A 20,567-nucleotide genomic window follows, 5' to 3' on the forward strand; every position below is an offset into this window, starting at 1 on the left:
GCCTGTTAATAATGAGTTGAATTAGTTCCTGAAGGCTGAGTCTGTAATAATGCCGGCAGGTTCAGAAAAAAAGTACACACTCAAACATCCTCTGCTGTTGCATCACTTCACAAACTATTTTATTCATCACATAAAATTACAAAAGAAATATTTTCACATCAATGCTTTTTTTTGGTTTGTTTTTTTTCTTCTGGTTTGCTACAGATATACAGTGACACTGAATGGCTCTGAGTTAAACGGACAGAATTTCTGATGGGAGAGGCTGAATCTGAATGAGGCATCCATGTCGATGGACAGAAACAGGAGAGAAACATGTGACTTTTTACAGATATTGCAGTGTCTGCACTGCCGCAGTAGCTCCCGCTCCCAATGTTACTTCCTGTCTGCATTTATCATTTCCCACAGACCATCAGTGTTGCTTGAGGAGCCACCTAGACTAACACACTGCAGTCCTCACAATAACAGGTCTTCAAAGACAAATTTTATCAGTTATCTTTTTTGTTTAAACATTACACGGTGAAGCATTGCACTTATGAAAAATAGACTACGTAATATCGAAATATAATTATTCCAAAAATACTGAGGAGAGCTAACAGTAAAAGACAAGGGTTATAAATGAGCTCACTGGACATATCACAGGAAGAAGACACAAACAAATGCTGACTATCTGCTCTCAGACACTGCAGCAAGACTGTACGCCCGCTGTATTAATGCTGAACTACTTCTTCAATTAGGTAATTCCCCCAGCTGACCCATGAAAAATAAACATCTAGTTTTTATATATGCTTTTTACGTCAAGAGAAAACATACCAATCCCTGAAAGGTTTTTACAGTTTTAGAAAGTGCGGTACCTTTGCGGAAAAAGTAAGATAAGGCCAAAGATCCAAAGCAGGACACCAAAGCTGGGCTAGCGAGCAGCTTTCCCTGTGCAATCAAAGCAGGTCCGAGTCATGATGTTCAGAGAAGGCCATCAGAGTGGAGTATACGTTTAGAAGGTATAGCAAGAACAAACTCATTCACTGAAATTCTGCTAAATCAAAAGGGCTTCCAGAGAGACATCAGCTGTCTCTCATGATATAGCTAATGTCGAATATAGGTCTGGATCAGCAGAGTGGGTATGAGGACAGCAAGGTTCCTCATCATTTATGAACTGATGTGTACCAAGAAATGTGAATGATATTTCCTATATTAACAATTGTGTGGTGAGATAGAAGAATTTTTTGTAGAGCATGCTGCCCACAAAATTACACATTTAACAACAGAAATACTGCAAAGTGTTGGGATACTATTCAGCTCCAGGAAATTACACAGGATCCAGTGATAACTGTTATGTATACCACCTTCTCAGTATTATAAATGTCAGCACTCTGTGACTAATGGCTGCATGCTTTCAAAAGTTTTTATGACTGTCTTATATTTATATTAATAAAATACATATCCTGACTGCTATCTGTTTAGGAAAGGCAAAACTACAGATTTTAAAACCAAGTTAAATCAGTCTAATGAAGGCAATGCATTAAAATGTATATAATAGAGAATCCCAAGAGACCTCACAAACCTTGGTTATTGATCAATAGTCAGCTGACATGGTTAAAATCAGGGATGATATTATCAGGTTTGGTCTGGTTTGTTGCTCAAGGCAATGGGGCCTACAGGGATGGTTTACAGCATGAAGAGCCCTGAGGCATAATCATCACCAGCGGTACCTGGAGATACAGAGTGCTGTCCCAGTGAGGAGAAGGAAAACGTGAATTCTTAATCTATCCTTTGATCTAAGGATGAAACAGAGATGTGTCCCTCCTGCTGAACTCAGATCCAACCTCTTGTGATCATGCATATATGGATGCAGAGGAAGAGGAGGAGGGTATGAGGAAGAGTGCAAAGTGGAGACAGTGAGGCATCAGCCATAGCTCACTGGGGGAGTGCTTTGAGGATGGCGTTGACCTCCTCAGCCACAGCAGTCAGGGCAAACTCAAACTGGTCCTGCGAGGAGAGACACAGAGAGGCTCAGTCAGGATGGACTTTTAAACTGGTAAGTAGGGGAATGTGGATCACAGCTGAGGCTCTGAGAGTGAGCATAAGCCAGTCAGTAAAGATAACAGGGAATTTGGATCATGTGTGTAATGGTGGCACTGGGTTACCAGTCACTGGTACAGTGAAGATGTCAAGGGCCAAACACTATACCTTGGTGCACACCATCCCTGGTCTCTGGTCACGGATGTGTTCCAGTGTGGCAGCAATGTCAATCTCCTTCACTCCTGATGACACACACACAAACACAAACGTTCTTTAATAAACAATGACCATGTTTGGCAGTGTCTGTCAGCACAGTGCATCTCCTAAACCTTAATGAGGTTACTTTCACAAAGAGTCTGATCAGTTACCATAGTTGGGACTTCACAGGACACACTCTATCTGTCTAATGACAGGTCACAGATGCCCACTTCTAAATGAATCCATCTCATTGTGTCCAGTGAATACATACCATTTCATAACTATCCTAATGGCCCATAAAACAATGCTGCATTGAAAAATACAGCCTCAAAACAGTGTTAGGCACAGATCTGAGCACTTTGGATGGAAATTTAACAATGCTGCTTTCACATCTGTAATGGTTTTTGAGTGCAGAATACCAATTTTACACCAAACAAGTCCACAATGAGGGTAAATGGTATAATATGGGTTGTGAGTGCTCACCTTTGGCCATGCGGTTAAGAACCATATCAATCAGGATGTAGGTGCCAGTTCTGCCTGTGCCATTGCTGAAGCAAACAGTGAATATTGCAGGTAAAGAACACCTGCTTCATAATCTCAAAGGTTATTAATAAAGGGGCATTTGAAATCTAGCTGCCACTCTAAGACAAAGACAAAGTATATCTACATGGGGATTCGTTTTGCTTTTATCACAAAAACAATGTGCCCCCCCTCCCCCTGTGGAGAGTCAGTTACCTGCAGTGCACAATGATTGGACAGGACCGGCCCCTGTAGCACTTATTGACCTTCCTGGACAGGGAGATAGAGAAGGCCAAAGGATGAAGGGAGGAAAGAGGGAAGAAAAGAGAGAAACATGAACAGAGGCATACTACCCAGCTGAGAAATCATTAATGGGGGTCACACAATGAAGTTCTCAGTCTATGCTCAACATTTAACTCGAGCAGAGGTGGTCAGGGACATGGAGGTATGCGGCTGAGGTCTGGAGGGGTCAGAAAATATGGCTGATTACAGCTCTGATCCAATCTGCACAAAGGCAGGAGGGGGTTTGAGAGCAGAAGAGTGACAGGGAAGGACAAAGAGGAGGAGGAGAGAGGAAGGGGAGGCGATGGATGGTGTAGCCAGCGTCACGCCTGCTGCAGTCACACCTGCCAATGATCATTTTTGTGACTATGCAACTGGACCCAGACTACTAGCTGCAAATCACAAAAATGACACTGACAGATGTGGAAACTTACGGACCTCGCTGGCCTCCATCGCAGAGGGACAGGGGGCTGAGAGGGAGGCGGGGGGGGGGGGGGACAAGCAGGCTGGGCGGGGAGAGCAGAGAGACAGAGAGGAATCTGAAAGCAGCACAGAGAGCGACAGAAGGGGACAGAATGGGACTGACTTATGAATTTCAAATGCAGCCATGGTCAGAAGATCTTGGTGAGAGGGTAGGACCACATGGCCTTCTGCCAGAAACTAGGGGCAAGATGACTTAGGATTCAAGAGGTGAATGAAATTAATGATTTCGAAATGATCCATGTCATTATGAATGCCTGTGATGGCTAAACGTGTGGTATTTGGTTTCTGTATTCAGAATTAATACTATCGTGCGCTTAACCGCAAGCTTGCGCTTTTCTGACAGTACCTGCGGAAGTCCAGCAGGGGGCGTGTTGAAGTGGGGATGCCCTGAGCTGGCCAGCTCAGGAAGTGGAACTGCGTGAGGGTACGTGTTTCCTGTGTCTGGACATTCTTCAGGTAGAAGCTGCGCACCAGGAAATCGTTACACCAAATATGCTCCGAGACTAGATTCACCTGCGTGTCACAACAGAAAACGGCGTAGGTGAAAATGAGGGAGGGAATAAAGCCGCCCTCACACACAAACAAGCAGGTGGTGTGAGCCTACGCACCCCTAGGGTGGGCCAGGCTTCCAGAACAGAACGTCAGCCAGACGCTCACCTCATAGATGTGGTAGAGAGAGGAGCCCTCGTCCGGCCAGTAGCGATCGCACTGCTTCTCCCCGTCCTCCACAAGCGCAGTCATCATCACTATCACCGCGCAGCCGCTCTCCCAGACCATCTACAGGAGAACAGGCACGCTCGCCATGAGCAGAAGGGCACAGCACAGCGCTACATGATCACCATATGGGCTGTCAAGCAAAGGTGTCCTAGGCAGGCCGTTACTGCGGGAAACTGCGCCGCAACAGCACCAGCTGGCGTTGGGAAAAACCACCAAAGCAACTTCGCTATAAAGTTCTGTAGAAGAAGTTTTAGAACAGCATGGAGGAACAGGGAAATTAAACATGAAAATATAAATACAAAAAAACATTAAAACTCATTTCTCATCACTCATTTCTCATTACTTCAAGCTATTTTTATGACCACTTGGCATTGCCAAACTGTGCTTGCAGCTCTGTTGCCATTTTTTAACAGTACGCAACACATTCAGACGGTGTTAAATGTTCACACATTGTTACTCACTCGCCATATACAGAAGAACAGAACAAAAAATATTCAGGTACTCATGCTGCAACAACAGAGTAACAGAATGTGAGATATACTATCTGGAATTAAACACAGTTATGGGGCAGTGGTGCTTGTGAGTAAAAGGTTGCTGGTTCAAGTCCCCAACCATAAAGGTACCACTGAGGTATCTTGAGCAATTCACTGCTCTCCAGGCATTAAATAGTAGCTGCTCACTGCTATGTCACATATGGGTTAAATGCAGAGGACCCATTTTGTTGTTGTGTACTGTAGTGTGTCAACAATGACAATTATTGACTTTCATATAGCCTATGAAATATAGATGAATGTAGGCACAGCTCTAGAGTACAACATGTTTATGCAGAATACTGATCGACATACACAACCTGCAAGGTGCCTCTTGGAAGACAATGCACACAAGAATGGCAGTAACTGAGCAACGTGTCACTGAAGTTCACACACACCGATGTGACTGACCTGCCAGAAGTCAGGGATGGTGTGTGTCAGCGGGCCCTGGGTGGCGATGTAAGCAGGCATTCGGGGGTCGTGCTCAATCTGAGGGCCAGCCACAGAATTTTTGCGCGTGAAAAGCAATCGACCGAGTACATCTGGAGCCTCCAAAAGGTGGCAGCTAGAGATTAGCTCGTGGCATTTGGAAAAACAAAGCAGAGAGGGAGGCAGAGGGTAACTTATCGTGCTTCCAGAAGCCAACTAAGCAATGAGGGTGCGTACAATGGTGCTGGCATTGATGTAGTCCGTCCTGGAAGGGTTTATCTCAGCCTTCAGCTTCACACGCGCATGGTCATCTGCGGCAGGACGCAACACAAACACGTCACACACAGAAAATGCTGTGACCAGAGAGGAACAGAAGGGAGGATGAAGAGATAATGAAGAAGCACAAGAACAATACAATACGCTGACACTTTAAACAGTCATCAAAATGCATTATAGATACCTTCATAATGCATTATAATGTATTTACAAAGTACTATAAACACAGCTATAAATAATGCTTATAATGGTCAGTATAAGAAATAAAGATGCTTTGTGCTACATTAGGAAGGTGTCTATAATGCATTATAGATCAGAGCTTCATAGATCATCCATAATGCATAATAAACATGGATATAATGGGCTATGCCTTTTCATAAGTTTTATAAAGTTTTCATAAATGACCGTATTTGAATGCATTATAATGCATCATGAAGGTATCTGTAAAGTGTTACCAAAAATACTAGTATGACAAAGGATATTAGAAGGTGAAAGAAGGAAATTAATAACAAAAATGGAGAATCAAGCCATCAATAGTAGTAAAGACCACAAGACGATGTGGTGGAATGAGCAGGTAAGAGGGACCCACAGGGAACAAACTCTGGGTTACGGTTCTTCTTGAGGTTGCTCTCGTTCTGGGCGATGGACACGGTGCTGGGCTCAGCCTGGTATGAGCACAGAGCCTCCCACTCTCTGAGCAGACGGTCTTTGTTCTTCAGGTGGTCCTCCATGTAGGCCTAGTCACAGTGTGTGCATGTGCAAAACACAATGACCTTGTTAACTCTGTACCTCATTCAGCAAAAATATGGTTTTTAAGTGTACAGAATTTTATTGCATAGAATTGCATTCAACAATACAATGGAATATATCAAGCACCAGCCATTCTGATATCAGAGCACATCTTACACTGACCAGGATCATGTGACCAGTTGAGATGTCCATGTTGGACTGCGCCGGCTCCTCACACCAAGAGGGGGTGCTGCTGTGCGAGCTCGGACTGGGCTGGGGGGCATCGCTAAACTGAGACGACACACTGCTGACTCTGGAGGTGTCTGTGCCGCCCCCGCCGCCCCCGCCGCCCCCGCCACTGACTCCAGCGACTGCATCCTGGCGCCCAAACGGGGACTTGGCTGCCATGTGCTGACGGCACAGTTCCTGAAGGGGACCAGAGAAGGAGCATGTCTCTGTGCTTTTATCGCTGCAGTGAGAAGGCACCCTGACAACAGCCTGCCAACTCCTGCTTCACAAGCGTCAAACTCCATTCCACTGAGACGGTTGCTTACCAGACCAACCAATTCCCCCACAGCAATCAGCCCAATTAGTATCAACAATCAATCCAGTTATTTGTGCTATTTATCAAAAACACAGCATTGAGATTAAAATTTGAATCTGAATAGAAGCTGAAATATCTGTAGTCGTTCCAACAGAAACACATTTAAATGTCAGCTGCGTGGCGTTTGCTTGCCTGGCCGCAGCCCCAGCTGCCGTTCTCTCCCTCACCTGGTACTCATAGTGGGATTCGGAGCCGCCCTCTGGTCCCAGACCCAGCTTCCCGGACGCCAGCTGCCGGGCGTGCTGTCGCAGGCAGGCGATGGTGAATGCAGCCACCAGGATCCCGCCCACACAGGCCACGCCCACCAGGGTGAGGAGCACCCAGCGAGAACTTTCCCGAACTCGCGTTGCCGTGGGTACCCCACGTCCATCACTCCTCTGCAGAAGGGGGGGGGGGGTTACATTAGGTATCGGCGCAACATGAGCATCTATGGGACATGTCTTTCTAGGAAGCAGGCAGTTGTTTGCTGCAGCATTAAGGTGCACTATTCCCAGCCCAGCCCACATATGTGGCAATAATGTGTTTGAAAGAAATAGCTGAATTGAGGTCCTGGTAGTAAATGGCCTTCCACACTTACATAAAGTGTTTGCTTTTGCTGCTGGTTACCCCAAATGACCTATGACCCTGGAGTAGGTCAGAGGTCAGAGCTTTTCTCACAATCCCAGTCTCCAGTGGCTGATAAAAGCTCACCCCCAGTCAATAAGTGGCATCTGTGTGGTCCCTTTGCATGTGCTGGCAGACAGCCTCCCCCCCCCCATGTACCCCTTTCTCTCTTTTGTCTCTGCCCCTGTTTGAGTAAACAAATCGGGCCTTGCTGCCATCGTTAGCTACTAATTACCCGGATGACACGCACAGGCACACCGGCACGTGCCACTCTCGTATCCTACAAATAATTAAGGAAAGTCACAGCCCCTCCACCCAGCCCGCCTTTGTTAATTACTGGCATGTAAACTGCTAATGGAAGTTCCCATTCCCCAGTCGCTGAGTTAATGAGGAAGACACCCCCCCCTTGTAAAGCACTGTCAATCAGCCTTGTCCCTAACACCATGCCAAGCAAGTACACGGCAAAAATGGGGGAGACAGACAGAGAGCGAGAGCGAGAGAGAGAGAGAGAGAGAGAGAGAGAGAGAGAGAGCAAAGGACAAAGAGTTGGTGGGAGGGAAGAATGATGGAACAAACCCCCCCCCCCCCACACACATCCCCAAGTCCGTTAACGTTGCCATGGTGTCTTGGGCGTTTCAGCGGGAAAGTGAAGAATGGGACTTGCCGCTGCCATGACGACGGCAGAATGCTTCGCGTAATCCCTGTCCATCAGCAAGAGAAGAGGGGCGCTGCATTTATGCCCAAGTACGAGAGCAGAACGAGGCCGCTCCTCGCTCTGCCCCTGCCCTTCTCGTGCTCCACACACGCTTCTACATGTCACTGTGGCAGCTGTGTTCAGGCGTGTGTCTGCATCTAGAGCCTAGGGCTCGGGGAAGCCATCATAACCGCAGGAGACTCGAATGGATGGCAGCAGGGTGACAACAGGTAGTGGGTACAAGAGCCACAGATAGGCAGGATTCTGCTGCATGGGCAGCGTTCTCTCTCACGGCACGTCTGTAAAGTAAGCGCTTCTCTTTCTCGAAATTTCATCCGCTGGCCTTTTCCTCCATCTGTCGCCCTTCCGCACCGCTCCCCTCCCCCTCTGCGCTTTCCCAAACCTGCCCCCTAACCTCCTACAGTCCTGGCCTGCCCCTTGTCACTTGCAGCCCTCCTCTAAGAACTCAGTGCTCCCCCAATCTGCCAATCCCTGTGGGCCCCTGGAATGTGTGGGGGTGGGCAGCGTTCAACTGGACCGTGGGGCGGGGGGGAGCGTGGAGCGGGGGAAGGGCACTTCACCTGCTCCCCCAGCGGGGGCCCCAAAAAAAAAGAGACTGACAGGCATTTAGGCTGGGCGAGAACAGCCAGGACAGAGGCTCCGAGGCAGCCTAGTCTGGACAGGGGCACAAAGGCACCCCGGGGTTAACCCAGGCTGGCTAACAAACACAGAGCCAGGGGCGGGGACAGTGTGTGCGGGTGGAGGGGGGGTGAGATATAAGCCCAGGGTACGAGGGGGCAAGTAGAGACAGAGAGGTGAGAAGGTGAAAGAGCGCGGGCACCAGAACACAGGGATGGTAGCACTGGGGCAGTAGTGATGGGAGGGCAGCAGGGGAGCAGGGGGGTCATGTGAGAATAAAGGGCTCCGGCTGTGGGAAAAGCACCCAGCTACCTGCCCGCTCACACTCAGCAACCGGCTAAAGAGGCCGGGCGATTTAAGGCCGGGACTACTGACCTTCCGAAGCAGAAAGACATGCTGGCCTTTTTTAAGCTAATGTAACATGTATGTCTTTGCCTGGAGTCTTTTAAACAGCAAAATGACTTTTAACTGCCTGTCTGTGTGGAAGTAAGAGGCATATCCAGCCGAGAGAGAGGGAGACCGACACAGAAAGGGACGAGCAAGGTACTGGCTGAGCTCTGACCATAAATGAACAATAATAATGATGATAATAATAATGCCCCTCAGAAAAGAGAGCCCTAGGACATTTACAGCAAACCAAGCTCCCCAGGTCGCCCTCAGTGCTCTCGGGTTTTACCTGCAGACCCACGGCACCCACACTGCCGACTCCAAAGCATACACCAAACAAAGACATTAACGTTCTGGTAACCCATTATTCATCCTTATAATCAGTATTTTGCCGTACATAAACAACCACGGCATGAATAATAAATAAAACCTCCAAAACCACAATAGCGTGCATGTGTCCGTATGTGACTGTGGGTTATATATATATTATTATATATATTATGTTGTGTGAACCAAATGTCCCCACAATGTGATAAAAGCGTCTTATTTTGACGTTGTGGCGATCATTTTTTCAGTCCCCACAAGGGGAAACTCAGTTTCATAAAAGTCTGTGAATGCAATCAAATAACTAAAAATGCCAAAATACTTCTATTTTGTTTGGTTACTTATGGTTAAGGTCATTACTGTTGGGATTAGGGTTTTGCTGATAGAAACGAATTGACAGTCCCCACGAAGTTATGAATACAAACGTGCGTGCGTGTGTGTGTGTGAACGCGTGCACGTGAGTTTGTCTCTGTGTGACGTGTGTTGGAGCCACTGCACATCTGTGACTGTGAGCTTTAATTTAGGAGGATAAAGAAGGTCAGAGCAAACAGGCCACCACTATCTGCATCATAATGCAAGAGGTCAGGCTTCAGGGGTCAGAGGTCGCGCTGAGATAAAAGGAGATCCAGCGCAATCATCCATAAGTTATCTCCCATATTACCCATCACACTCTCCCATCTGTCTAGAGAAATTGGTAATTTTATCTCCTCTTCATTCTTACTGTATATGATAAAGAACCACTGGCTCCCTCTTCCTTTACTTTTAACATCTTATATTAATTTCTTATTGGTTTGTTAAAAGGTGATATAAAAGTAATCAAACAAAACACCCACCCAACTGGGACCCAACAGTCTCTAACACAGGGAAGCCCCATTTATTTTCCAGTGCTGTCTAACTATTCCCATATTCATCTCAGTGCTGCAGCTAGAATCTATCCATCCATTTTCCATACAGGTGAATATCAACGGAACATCGCAGACGGTATACAAAAGAGCCACAAGGCCATTACATCACCACGATCACCCAGATAGCACTGACCCCAGTAACTATAGCAACCATCCTACCTGAGTGTCATGGGAAGAATGTGGGAGAGGGAATTAAAAGCAATGTTGGAAATCTGTAGCAGTACCTACACATACATATAAGGTACACTCAAATGCACACTCCAACACCATACACACCACAAGCTTCACAACACAATCACGAATGCGAGAGCAACTCATTTGTACTAAGTGCATCTTCCAGTTTGAAACATGCAGGTTTTCACAGTACACCTATGTTCTGCCTGAGTATTTGCTCTGCAAATAGTCACTGTGACACTGGCACATAAATTTGTTGAGATAGCTTTATAATAAAAATTTATTTTGCTTTCAGAGTTGGATGACATGACATTTCAATACATATACCATACCATATTCATGTTTTACACTATATGACTTTTACAAATGTCAATAATATGGAGGTACACTACTTGAAAAATGTATTTCAAAAATTGAAGAAAAAATTGTGCAGTACAGACTATGGTACATAATTAAGACGGCCTTCTTTAAAATAACACACTGCTCATTTTCTATCATAATAACTTAAATGACATTTAGGTAACCCACACACAGCATGAAATAGCTGAGAAAATAATTTTAAAAATCTTACAAAAACTCTGAAAATGATTTTTGTTCAGCAGATGTCCTTAAAATCACAGAACATAAATGACCCAATTTTGCAAATAGCGAGATGACAGGCAGCCCAGCTCATTCAGCAGCTGCTATGAGGCAAGAAAGGCAGCGGTCGGGCCCAAAGACACAGCCATTTCCCCATAACGTCGATTTATTGCATTTAAATGCCACGATGCGGCAAAATGTGTCAATCACAATATTAAGACAATTATGTATTTGTATCACGTGCCTAACAAGCTGCTTTCTATGGTCTTCCCTAAGCCATTATTTTTGGCAAAAAATATGTTCTTCCTCCACTGATGAGCAACATTTCACAAAACTAAGCAACGCACTTTCAGAACAAACTAGAAGCTCAGCTGAAACTCGTATTAGGAAACAGCAGGTTTTGCTAGAATTATGAAATAATATAAATATTTTACAGCTCATTCTAATTTGTTCAAGTGTACTCAGTGTAGGGGGAAACTGTTTTCAAAATGGATTTTTTACGTATAACTTTATTTGTGATATTACCAAACAAATTTGAGTACTACTGCACTGTGGCTTCAATATATTATTTATATATTGTTTTAATAGCATATGTATGTCACTGACAGAGAGATCCACAAGAGTGACCCCACATCCATGAACTACACACCATCACCCACGATCGCAACCTGACGACCTACGTCCTTCCGCAGACCTAAGAGCCTTTGTGTCTGACATGCATGATGTCACGATGGATATAAATTTTTAAACCCAAAACAATAGAAGCTCCATACATTTTGGTCAACAGCAACAGCTAACAACCACAGCAGATGTAACAGTAAGTAGTTCAGGGGAAACTAATGACAAGAATATGAATGCAGAATATATTTTTGTGACAACTGTGTAACATCTGCTATTTTCAGTAGTGTATTAGCTCTTTGTTTTAGCTGGAACTGAAAAACTAGCTTCATTAAGTTGACAGGTAAGTCTTCTCCCTTCCAGACAAGAGGCACAAAGCAGGACATGTAGCTCTCATACACACCTGACACTGGTCAGTTTCAATGGACTGAATGAAAGTGACAATAAGGGCTAATTAGGATAATTTCGTCCTGTACAAGCAGTGATAACTGGTTGGTTGCTATCAGTTCATCATCATATCATATATCTAAGGCACTTCCATTCAGAATATATTTTACTAAATTTTATCATAATATGCATTATGGCAATTGAAAATATTCTACTTTAAAATGTCTACATATTAGTTTTATTTCCCATTTTATTTGGATAAATTATATTATTATTATTATTATTACATTATAGCACAGTGGTTCAGTAAATAACACTCATTCTTCCATGTTCTCTAGTTTTCTCCCATGTAGTCAGAATACCTGGTGTGTCTACATTGCTAGCAATGTGTGTGCGTGCGTGTGCCCTGCAATAAACTCGCAACCCATACCGAGTGTACTTCTACCTTATGTCGTATGCTGCCTAAGACAGACTCCAGATCCCTCTGACTATAAGTGCTTGGAATACGGATGGATAACAATAATAATAATAATAATAATAATAATAATAATAATAATAATAATAATTATTATTATTATTATTATTATTATTATTATTATTGATACAGTAGCGTCTGTTTAACATTTAAAATGGCTATAATGCAATTACTTTATGATTACATTTCCAATATTTTTGTCCACGCACAGTAAGCAGTATCACACTAGGCTTCGAAAGGATGGTGGGTCCAAAAAAATAACATTCCGCCTCACTTCGTTACCTTTTTCTCTTCTCATAACGGGGATGATTTTAGCGCGTCAACCTCAATATTCAGACACGTCAGTTAAGCGCGACGACGTGTTACATGGATTTAAGGAAAATTAAACATTTTGAGTAAGGTTTCTGTACAAATTAAGTATGAATTAAATTGCTCCGGTCTTAGTGCCTTGAACATTATGATGTGATATGAAATGTTGTATTTAAACAAGGCAAAGTATTCAGTATTTCAACATTACTAAAAAAAATCCAGTTAAGTAAGAGAAAATGCATTCTTATTGCAATATCATATTCATCATATATTATAATCGGTACCCCCGCGATGAAAATCGATCAAAAGTTGGAAGAATGAAATTTATTTTACTTGATTTTTTTTTTTTAAATGACGAACGTTAACCTAGATAACCTACAACCAGACGGAAATAAAGTACGAACTGCGGGGAAGCGTTTGGACACCCCAGTATCTGTCAGGTCGGCCTACGCTACACTGCACCGCACTCTAGTAAAAACATTCAAAATGTACTTTTAAAATAAGCTGGTATTAAGTATTAAAAGTGTACTTATCCAGAGGTTCACAAGCACAGGAATGTGACTCACCCACGCGCACCTCGCGGACCAGCGCCGCTCACCGGGTAGGAAGCGATGGAGACGCCGCGAGGAAACGCCGGCTGTGCGTTTCCAGCACCCTAACCTAATATCATGCGCTTCCCCTAAAACGACACACGTCCAAAAGACAAACGGCTAAACTGCGCACTTTCTGCAGATCTGATTAATGTACGATAAAGAAGAATGATGCGAAAGATAAATGGAGAAAAGACGCTCTCATAAAACCAAATGTTAAGTTTTACTAACAAGCGGATAAAAGCGGGTTACCTAAAGCAGCTGGGAAAGAAGAGCAGGAGATAGAGCGCTCTGTGCCACGGTCCCTCGGCTAATTTGGAGGCCCTGCTTGCTCGCAAAGCGCTACCCCATTCAGCCACCAACGCCACTTGTCACATCAAAAGGCGTTGCCGTGGCTACGGCGCTACATGCTGCTGATGGTGATTGGTGGGGGTGCTGTGGGGGAGATGGTTCAGGATGGGCTGTTTATGGCACAAAAAGAGCGGGAGAGATGGAAATGGGGAGGGAAGAGGGGGGGGGAGTCCATTTTTGACTCAGTTTAAGAGAAATGTTGTCCTTGAGTATTTATTGGAGAATGAGTCACTAACTAGAGCACCTCTTTGACAGAGAAACAAAACCTTCTTCTGTGTCAGAATCCAAACTTTCATCCTAACAATATAAAGACAGAAATCCCATTTTAAAACAGCTTTTTAAAAACACAATGCCAACAACCTTGGCATTTCTGCATAGAAGTTAAGAACTCCTGAACACTGGAAGATAGAACCAAGTAGACTTATATAAATTGTATATGTATACATCACTGTAGCACTAAGAGTTTTTGCCTGCTGTAGTTGACCAGAATAACATATAAATTGGCAGCCTGACGCACTTTATTTTCACCTCCTCAGTATACTATAAGTGTACTATTATAATTACGCAGTACCAATAAATATGTACAGTCAGATCACAAAAAGGCATGTACTCTGATAAAGTAAAATCTAGTGGATCTGTAACACACACACACACACTTGGCCAATAAACCTGATTCTGATTCAAAATGGCCCTACATAGCCATCATCTTCCATTAACCACTTAGTACAAGGATCACAGGGCACAAAGCCTGGGACACCTGGCATGGAATGTCAGTCCATCACAGGGCACACACACACTCACACACACACTCACACACACACTGACACACTCACACACTGACACACACACACTAACACACACTTACACTGACACAAACACACTGACACACACACTCACACACACATGTAGGGTAAACATATCCTTATGGGGACCGCTCATTCATTTCAATGGGAAAAATGCTAACGCTAACTATGACAACCTTAATTAACCCCTACCCTGCCCTAACCATAACCATAAGTAACCTAACAAAATACAAGAGTTTTTGCATTTTTAGTTTTTTCATAGCAGTCACCGAGTTTTATAAAATAAGAAACCGGTCCCCATAAGGGAAAAAAAACGGATATTTATCACGTTATGGGGACATTATGTCCCCATAAGGATAGGTAAACCCGCTCACACACACTGTCACACACTCACACTGACACACACTCACACACACACACACTGACACACACTCACACAAACACACACACACTCACACACACTGACACTCACACAAACACACTCACACACACTATGGGCAATTTTAGGGACACCAATTTATCTGCCTGCATGCTTTGGACTACAAGAGGACACTACAAAACCCACAGAGATATTGGGAGAACATGCTCATTCCACACATGGGAAGCCAGGGGTGGGAATCATACCCACAATCCTGTTACCATTTTGACCTATTAACATCTATCTAACCAGATAAAAAGGATTCAGTTAACATTACAGCTTGCATTATCCATAAAGAAAGCTTTCCCTTGACATGTTTGGTTAACTCAGCATCATTAATGGTCCAATGATCCATCATTTTACAGATTCCAGGTTGACAGAGACAAATGATGAAAAGCAATGCACCATCAGTAAATGGCCATTGTTTCATTTGTGCAAGAAGCCAAATTACTTGTGTTTCTAATATATTTGTCCCCTGCTGGTGGGAGGCCACACGCCCTCACAAGGTCAGCCTCCTGTGATGCTGTGACAGGTGTCGCTGCATATTAGACACCAGAACCGCAAGATTAAAGTTCAGGGCCCCTGAACGGCACCAGGAACAATACAACAACACCTAAGGTTTTCAGATTGAGATCATATATGCGGCCTTGCTGGAAGGATGTGATGAGGGAAAGTAATTTATTTCTTTACATCTGTTTTGCTTTTTATGAGTATACAGTAACAACTGATTTCCAAATACTGATTCCAAGAACAATGCAAAAGCTGCTCTGACACAGAAGATCAAGACAGTATAGCTGAGCAGAAGGTTAGTGACAGACCTTGCGTTCAACAATACAGAAAGCTGGACAGGACCATACAAGAACACAAGTCTGAAGAGAATCTGCAAAGGAAGTCAGAAATACAGCAGCATATATTGTATGAAACTGGCACTTAGAAACATGAATTCTTAGAAAAACACATTCATGCTGTTATACAGATATTACACTAAATAGAAAGTCATTTTTTTATTATAGAGAATTAAAACAGCAACATGCAGCTCACAGTCACATTGAGTCCATCTTTCAATCTTTGTTTTGTCCCATTGATATTCCACCATTCCTCTGCTGCTGTACGAAATGACCGTGCCGTGTAGCGTGTGTGGGTGTGGCGTGTGTGTGTGTGTGTGTGGCATGGGTGTGCGCGCGTGTGTGTTTCTTCACGCGTATGTGTTCACTTATGCAGAATGACAATGGTGCCCAAACTATCCGCAATGCGCTGTGAGCCAGTATTGCAATTAACAAGATTGCAGGTCGATCGCAGCGGGGGGCCGTGGACAGGCAGCTCCTTTTCAGCGTGGGCCACGGAAAAGGGGGCCACGGTAACAAGAAAATGTAAATAAATGAGCTGAATCTGTGGGGAAGAAAAAGCGAGGGCGGGCGGGGAGGGGGGGGGTATCCTCCATAATAAAGGGGCTTGAATAGAGGCAGGTGCAGCCAGGTCCGCAGCTCCAGGCACAGACGGGCAGGAGCTGCGGACTGAGAGGCGCACACAGAAAACAGCCAGCAGCATGGCGAGCAGAGCCAACCGCCGGCGAGAGGGAGAGAGAGAGAGTGAGCGGGCGGGCGAGCAAACTGGGATCATTAAAAAATATGAGCAGCAGGATGCAACAAAAGACATTATTCTGCACTGAAAGGGCCACGCTAACTGCGAGAAGGCAAGAGCGCACAAAGGGAAGCCCAAAGAGAGAGGGAGCTGGGAGCAACAAAAAGAGGGAGAGTTAGAGAATGACAGGAAAGATAATGCCGGGGGACACAGAGAGAGACGCACTGGGGAAAAGGAGAGGGAGTGAGGAGGTGATACTGCTAAAGGCTATATGTGTATACAGGCTGCAAGGAGGAGAGTTTAGTGAAAAGAGTGAAGGAGTGCAGCCATTGCACAAGGAGCCTGTTGTTCTCAATAAAAGACAGAATCGACTAATTCTTAGTAGCTTTGCAGCTCACTGCATTCATCTGGCTTCCTCGCAGCTTACAGCTGAGAGAGCGGTCCTCTGTCAGCACTCGCCTCTACCCACAGCCAGCCTGGCAAGAAGCGCAGTGTCTGATCCACATGCCCCTTTCTCCCCGAAAGCACACCGGGAATCAGCGGAAAGCAAGCACTCCCTACCTCCCCTACACCCGTCTGGATGATCTTCAGGCCTGTCTCAGACTCCAGGAACGTCTTCTCCGCCACTGTGAGCAGATAATAGGACACGACGCGTTACGAGTGTCTGAGCACATGCTATTCAGTGTGGAACAGGGTGAGATGTGGAGGGAGCAGCAATACATGGTGACACGGCTCACATTTATATTTATAGGAACATCGCCTACACTGCATGCAGAGATACAATCACTAAAACAACTGTAAGGTCATGACTACATTACCTGGACCATAGATGTGGAAATCAAAGGCTGTTACCGGTATAGATCACAAAGTCTGTTTTTTTTCCCAATCTAATAGTAATCACTCGCTTACAATTTCAAGTAAATTTCAACCTAATTGCAGAAATGTAACTACATAATAGTACGTATTGCTTGCACTTTAGGATTCCCATGGATTACTAGAATAACCAATGTTTTTAAATGGAAAATAAGAATTGCATTTTGGCTGCTTTGTTATTCTCTATAGAAACTGATAGAAATAGCATAGGGTTTGACAAGAATGGACTCAAACCATCATCCAACTACTATTAAAAGGAGAATCTACTGGGGGAAAGGGATTGATGTTTAATGCTGTCCAGCCTCTGAAATACACTACAGATAGAAAACAACAGATATTCTCAGTAGGAATCAGCCAGATAATTAGTTGGTTCTTTGATACGTCACTGTATTTAAAGGTAAAGATGATAACTGTGAGGATGCAGTCAAAGATGAAAGATGAACATGCAGCTAGAGAAAGACTGAATTTAAGCTTCAGTCCCATTTATTTTCTGACGGGGATGGTGATGTAGCCATTCATTCCGGAAAAGCTAGAGACAAAATCCACAGGAGCCGTGGGAAGGAGGCCCTGTGATGCTGGAATCAGACTGGAAGTGCCAGCCTTGGATATGTGAACCAAACACTCTAAGCGTGGCCACCCACCTTCAGCTGTGCCTTAAAAACCAGTATAACTGTATAACAATCACATGATGGACCGACTGCGCAAACACATAGATAGATGTTAACATCGAGATGGAGAGCATGGTCGTGAGGAAAAAGAAAGCAAAAAAGTACAGATAATTCAGCTGATTTCCACAGATCTACTAAGCCTCCTTATATCTGTGTTTGGACAATCAGTAGGAAGAAACTCACTTGCTCTGTATTTTTCTGCTTTTAACACGTTTCCAGGATTCTATCCGCACGTGAAAAGCAGAGCCGCTACTCACCGGCTTTCTCAGCCACGTCCTCCGCACTCAGGTTCTGACTGTTCTGCCGAATCCGGAACGTCAGGGCAGGGCCGACCACGCTGTGAGGCACAGACAGAACAGCCAGCTCATACACCCATACGCAAACATGTCTGCGCGCACAGAAGTCCAAGTCGGTCGCTGCGGGGTGGGGCATGGCCGTTTGAGATGCCTTCAAGCTCTTGGATTTGATTCAGGGACTCTCTACCATGTGGTTTATTACAGGAATTGTGCAACAGGCAGCTCAAACATCAGGCCATCTGTGTTTATGTCAGGACATGCTTTGGGGAACATGCGGGGTCATCCTACCTGATGTTGATGAAGGTGCTGGTGGTGAGGTGAACTCTCTCAGCCAAGGTCTCCAGTAGACGCACGCCATCAAATAAACTCAAGGGGCTGTGGGGAAACAGGCAGCCATGGAGTGTTATTGCTAATATCCCCCCCCCCCCCCCCCCACAACACACACACACACGGGTTGTGCCCTGAAACTGCTAACAGAGAAATGACACAGGGGCGTCAGTAGGTTCGCCCTTTGTCCTTATCTCACATTTTCATTTAGGGCCTCACTTTGGCCAAACTTCAGATGCGGCACAGAGACATGGGCTGGACTGAAGACAGGAAGGAGGACTGAATGGGGACATGGCACGTACTTCTGATTGGTCACAATGTAGCCATACTCTTCTCTGATTGGTGGGCCAGATGCCGCTGTAGGCCGCACAGTGGATCCCTTGGAGGTTGTTTCCATTGCCTCTGTCTTATCATTGGCTCCCTGTGCTGTGGGGCTGACTCCTGCAGCAGTGGTCACAGTGAACATGGGGCTGGTAGTGGGTGGCTGTGCAGGGGCTAAGGTTGGAGAAGAGGCAGGTTTGTGGGCCTGTTCGCTCTTGTGTGTCATGGCAGCCTCCGTCAGCTCCATCTGCAAGGTAGGGGAGAGACACAGACATCACCTGCACATGTCATTTCATTTCTGAATGAATTAAGGTGAAAATCATCTGCACATAGCCACTGTTTGGTTATTAAGTAGAACAACAATTATCTCATTGCATTTTCCACATAAAAGGAGTGGACAAAATTTAAAAAATAAAACAAATAAAAAAGATTAACCACTACTATAAATGAAGCAGCAAAGGTTGAATGTCCGCTAGCCATATGTGTCAGCTATAAACAGTCTAACAATCAGCATTTTGATATGCGAGGGTTTCAAAACAACATGGGACAGCTAACAGGCATCTGAAGAGGCCACGGAGTCAGTACCCAAATTATCAGGGCACCATTCATTCAGAAAAAAAAAAAATCAAAATGATATACTGAGTCAAGGGAAACATGGATAAACTGCATCAGCAAAAAGGAACAGAGGCACAAAGTTCACCAATAGGGACAGACAGCTGAAGTTGCTATTGGGAAGCCACTTGTGTCTATGACTAAAGATACATAACCTAGTGTAAGAAGCACCAAACCCAGACCAATAAGTACCAGACCCAGACCAGTAAGCACCAAACCCAGACCAGTAAGCACCAGAGCCAGACCAGTAAGCGCCAAACCCAGACCAGTAAGCCCCAGACCTGCTCTGATGGGTTAATATTTGGAGAACACCAACTGTTAAACATGGTGAGGGATCCAGAATGCTGTTACAGTAAATGCCTTCTTTGATAATCTCAACCACAAAATCTAGACACTGAACCATAAGGATAAGTTCTGGAATGCAGAGTACTAAGCAAATTTCCTCCTCCTTCATCTTTCAAAAAAACATTCTTCTTGAAGAATGGCCCAATATCCTAGTAACAATTTACTTGAGGGGGCACAAATCATGTTGTAGTATACCTTTACATAATGCAGTAATTAACCAGTAACTAAGTGTTTGTTAAGTACTGATCCCATGTTCATTCATCATTAATAAATCGTGAAGGTTCATGTATTACAAGCAGTAACTATATTAATTCCTGACTTGTTCTTCAGTAGTAACTGAAAGTTACTCAAATAAAGCATTATTAATATCCCATTATACACAGTTCAGCACTTTTATGACCGCATTCCAAGAGGGACTGCTATTCATATATAGTTAGGTGTTTTTTCTGTCTGATACTTCTGCATCGTGCGTGTAGAGTTTGCATGTTCTCCCTGTACTGCACAG

At 44.6% G+C, this 20,567-nt stretch overlaps 1 protein-coding gene across 1 annotated transcript in view; it reads right to left on the reverse strand.

Moving 5' to 3' along the window:
* Positions 1 to 92: 92 nt before the first annotated feature.
* The window catches only part of LOC111840672 (protein tyrosine phosphatase receptor type N), a 30,285-nt gene continuing 9,810 nt past the window's right edge, over positions 93 to 20,567 (reverse strand). The window contains exons 9-23 of the mRNA XM_023805736.2: positions 19,087 to 19,352; positions 18,746 to 18,832; positions 18,419 to 18,498; positions 17,182 to 17,246; positions 6,951 to 7,160; positions 6,363 to 6,605; positions 6,040 to 6,187; positions 5,412 to 5,485; positions 5,157 to 5,234; positions 4,156 to 4,275; positions 3,845 to 4,011; positions 2,950 to 3,003; positions 2,698 to 2,762; positions 2,185 to 2,258; positions 93 to 1,983 (exon numbers count right to left, since the gene is read on the reverse strand). Of these exons, the coding sequence (XP_023661504.2) occupies positions 1,912 to 1,983; positions 2,185 to 2,258; positions 2,698 to 2,762; positions 2,950 to 3,003; positions 3,845 to 4,011; positions 4,156 to 4,275; positions 5,157 to 5,234; positions 5,412 to 5,485; positions 6,040 to 6,187; positions 6,363 to 6,605; positions 6,951 to 7,160; positions 17,182 to 17,246; positions 18,419 to 18,498; positions 18,746 to 18,832; positions 19,087 to 19,352 (1,803 nt within the window). The 3' untranslated portion in view covers positions 93 to 1,911. The remainder of the gene's footprint in view (positions 1,984 to 2,184; positions 2,259 to 2,697; positions 2,763 to 2,949; positions 3,004 to 3,844; positions 4,012 to 4,155; positions 4,276 to 5,156; positions 5,235 to 5,411; positions 5,486 to 6,039; positions 6,188 to 6,362; positions 6,606 to 6,950; positions 7,161 to 17,181; positions 17,247 to 18,418; positions 18,499 to 18,745; positions 18,833 to 19,086; positions 19,353 to 20,567) is intronic.

Source organism: Paramormyrops kingsleyae, chromosome 1 (assembly GCF_048594095.1).
Source record: "Paramormyrops kingsleyae isolate MSU_618 chromosome 1, PKINGS_0.4, whole genome shotgun sequence".
Lineage (NCBI taxonomy): Eukaryota > Metazoa > Chordata > Actinopteri > Osteoglossiformes > Mormyridae > Paramormyrops > Paramormyrops kingsleyae.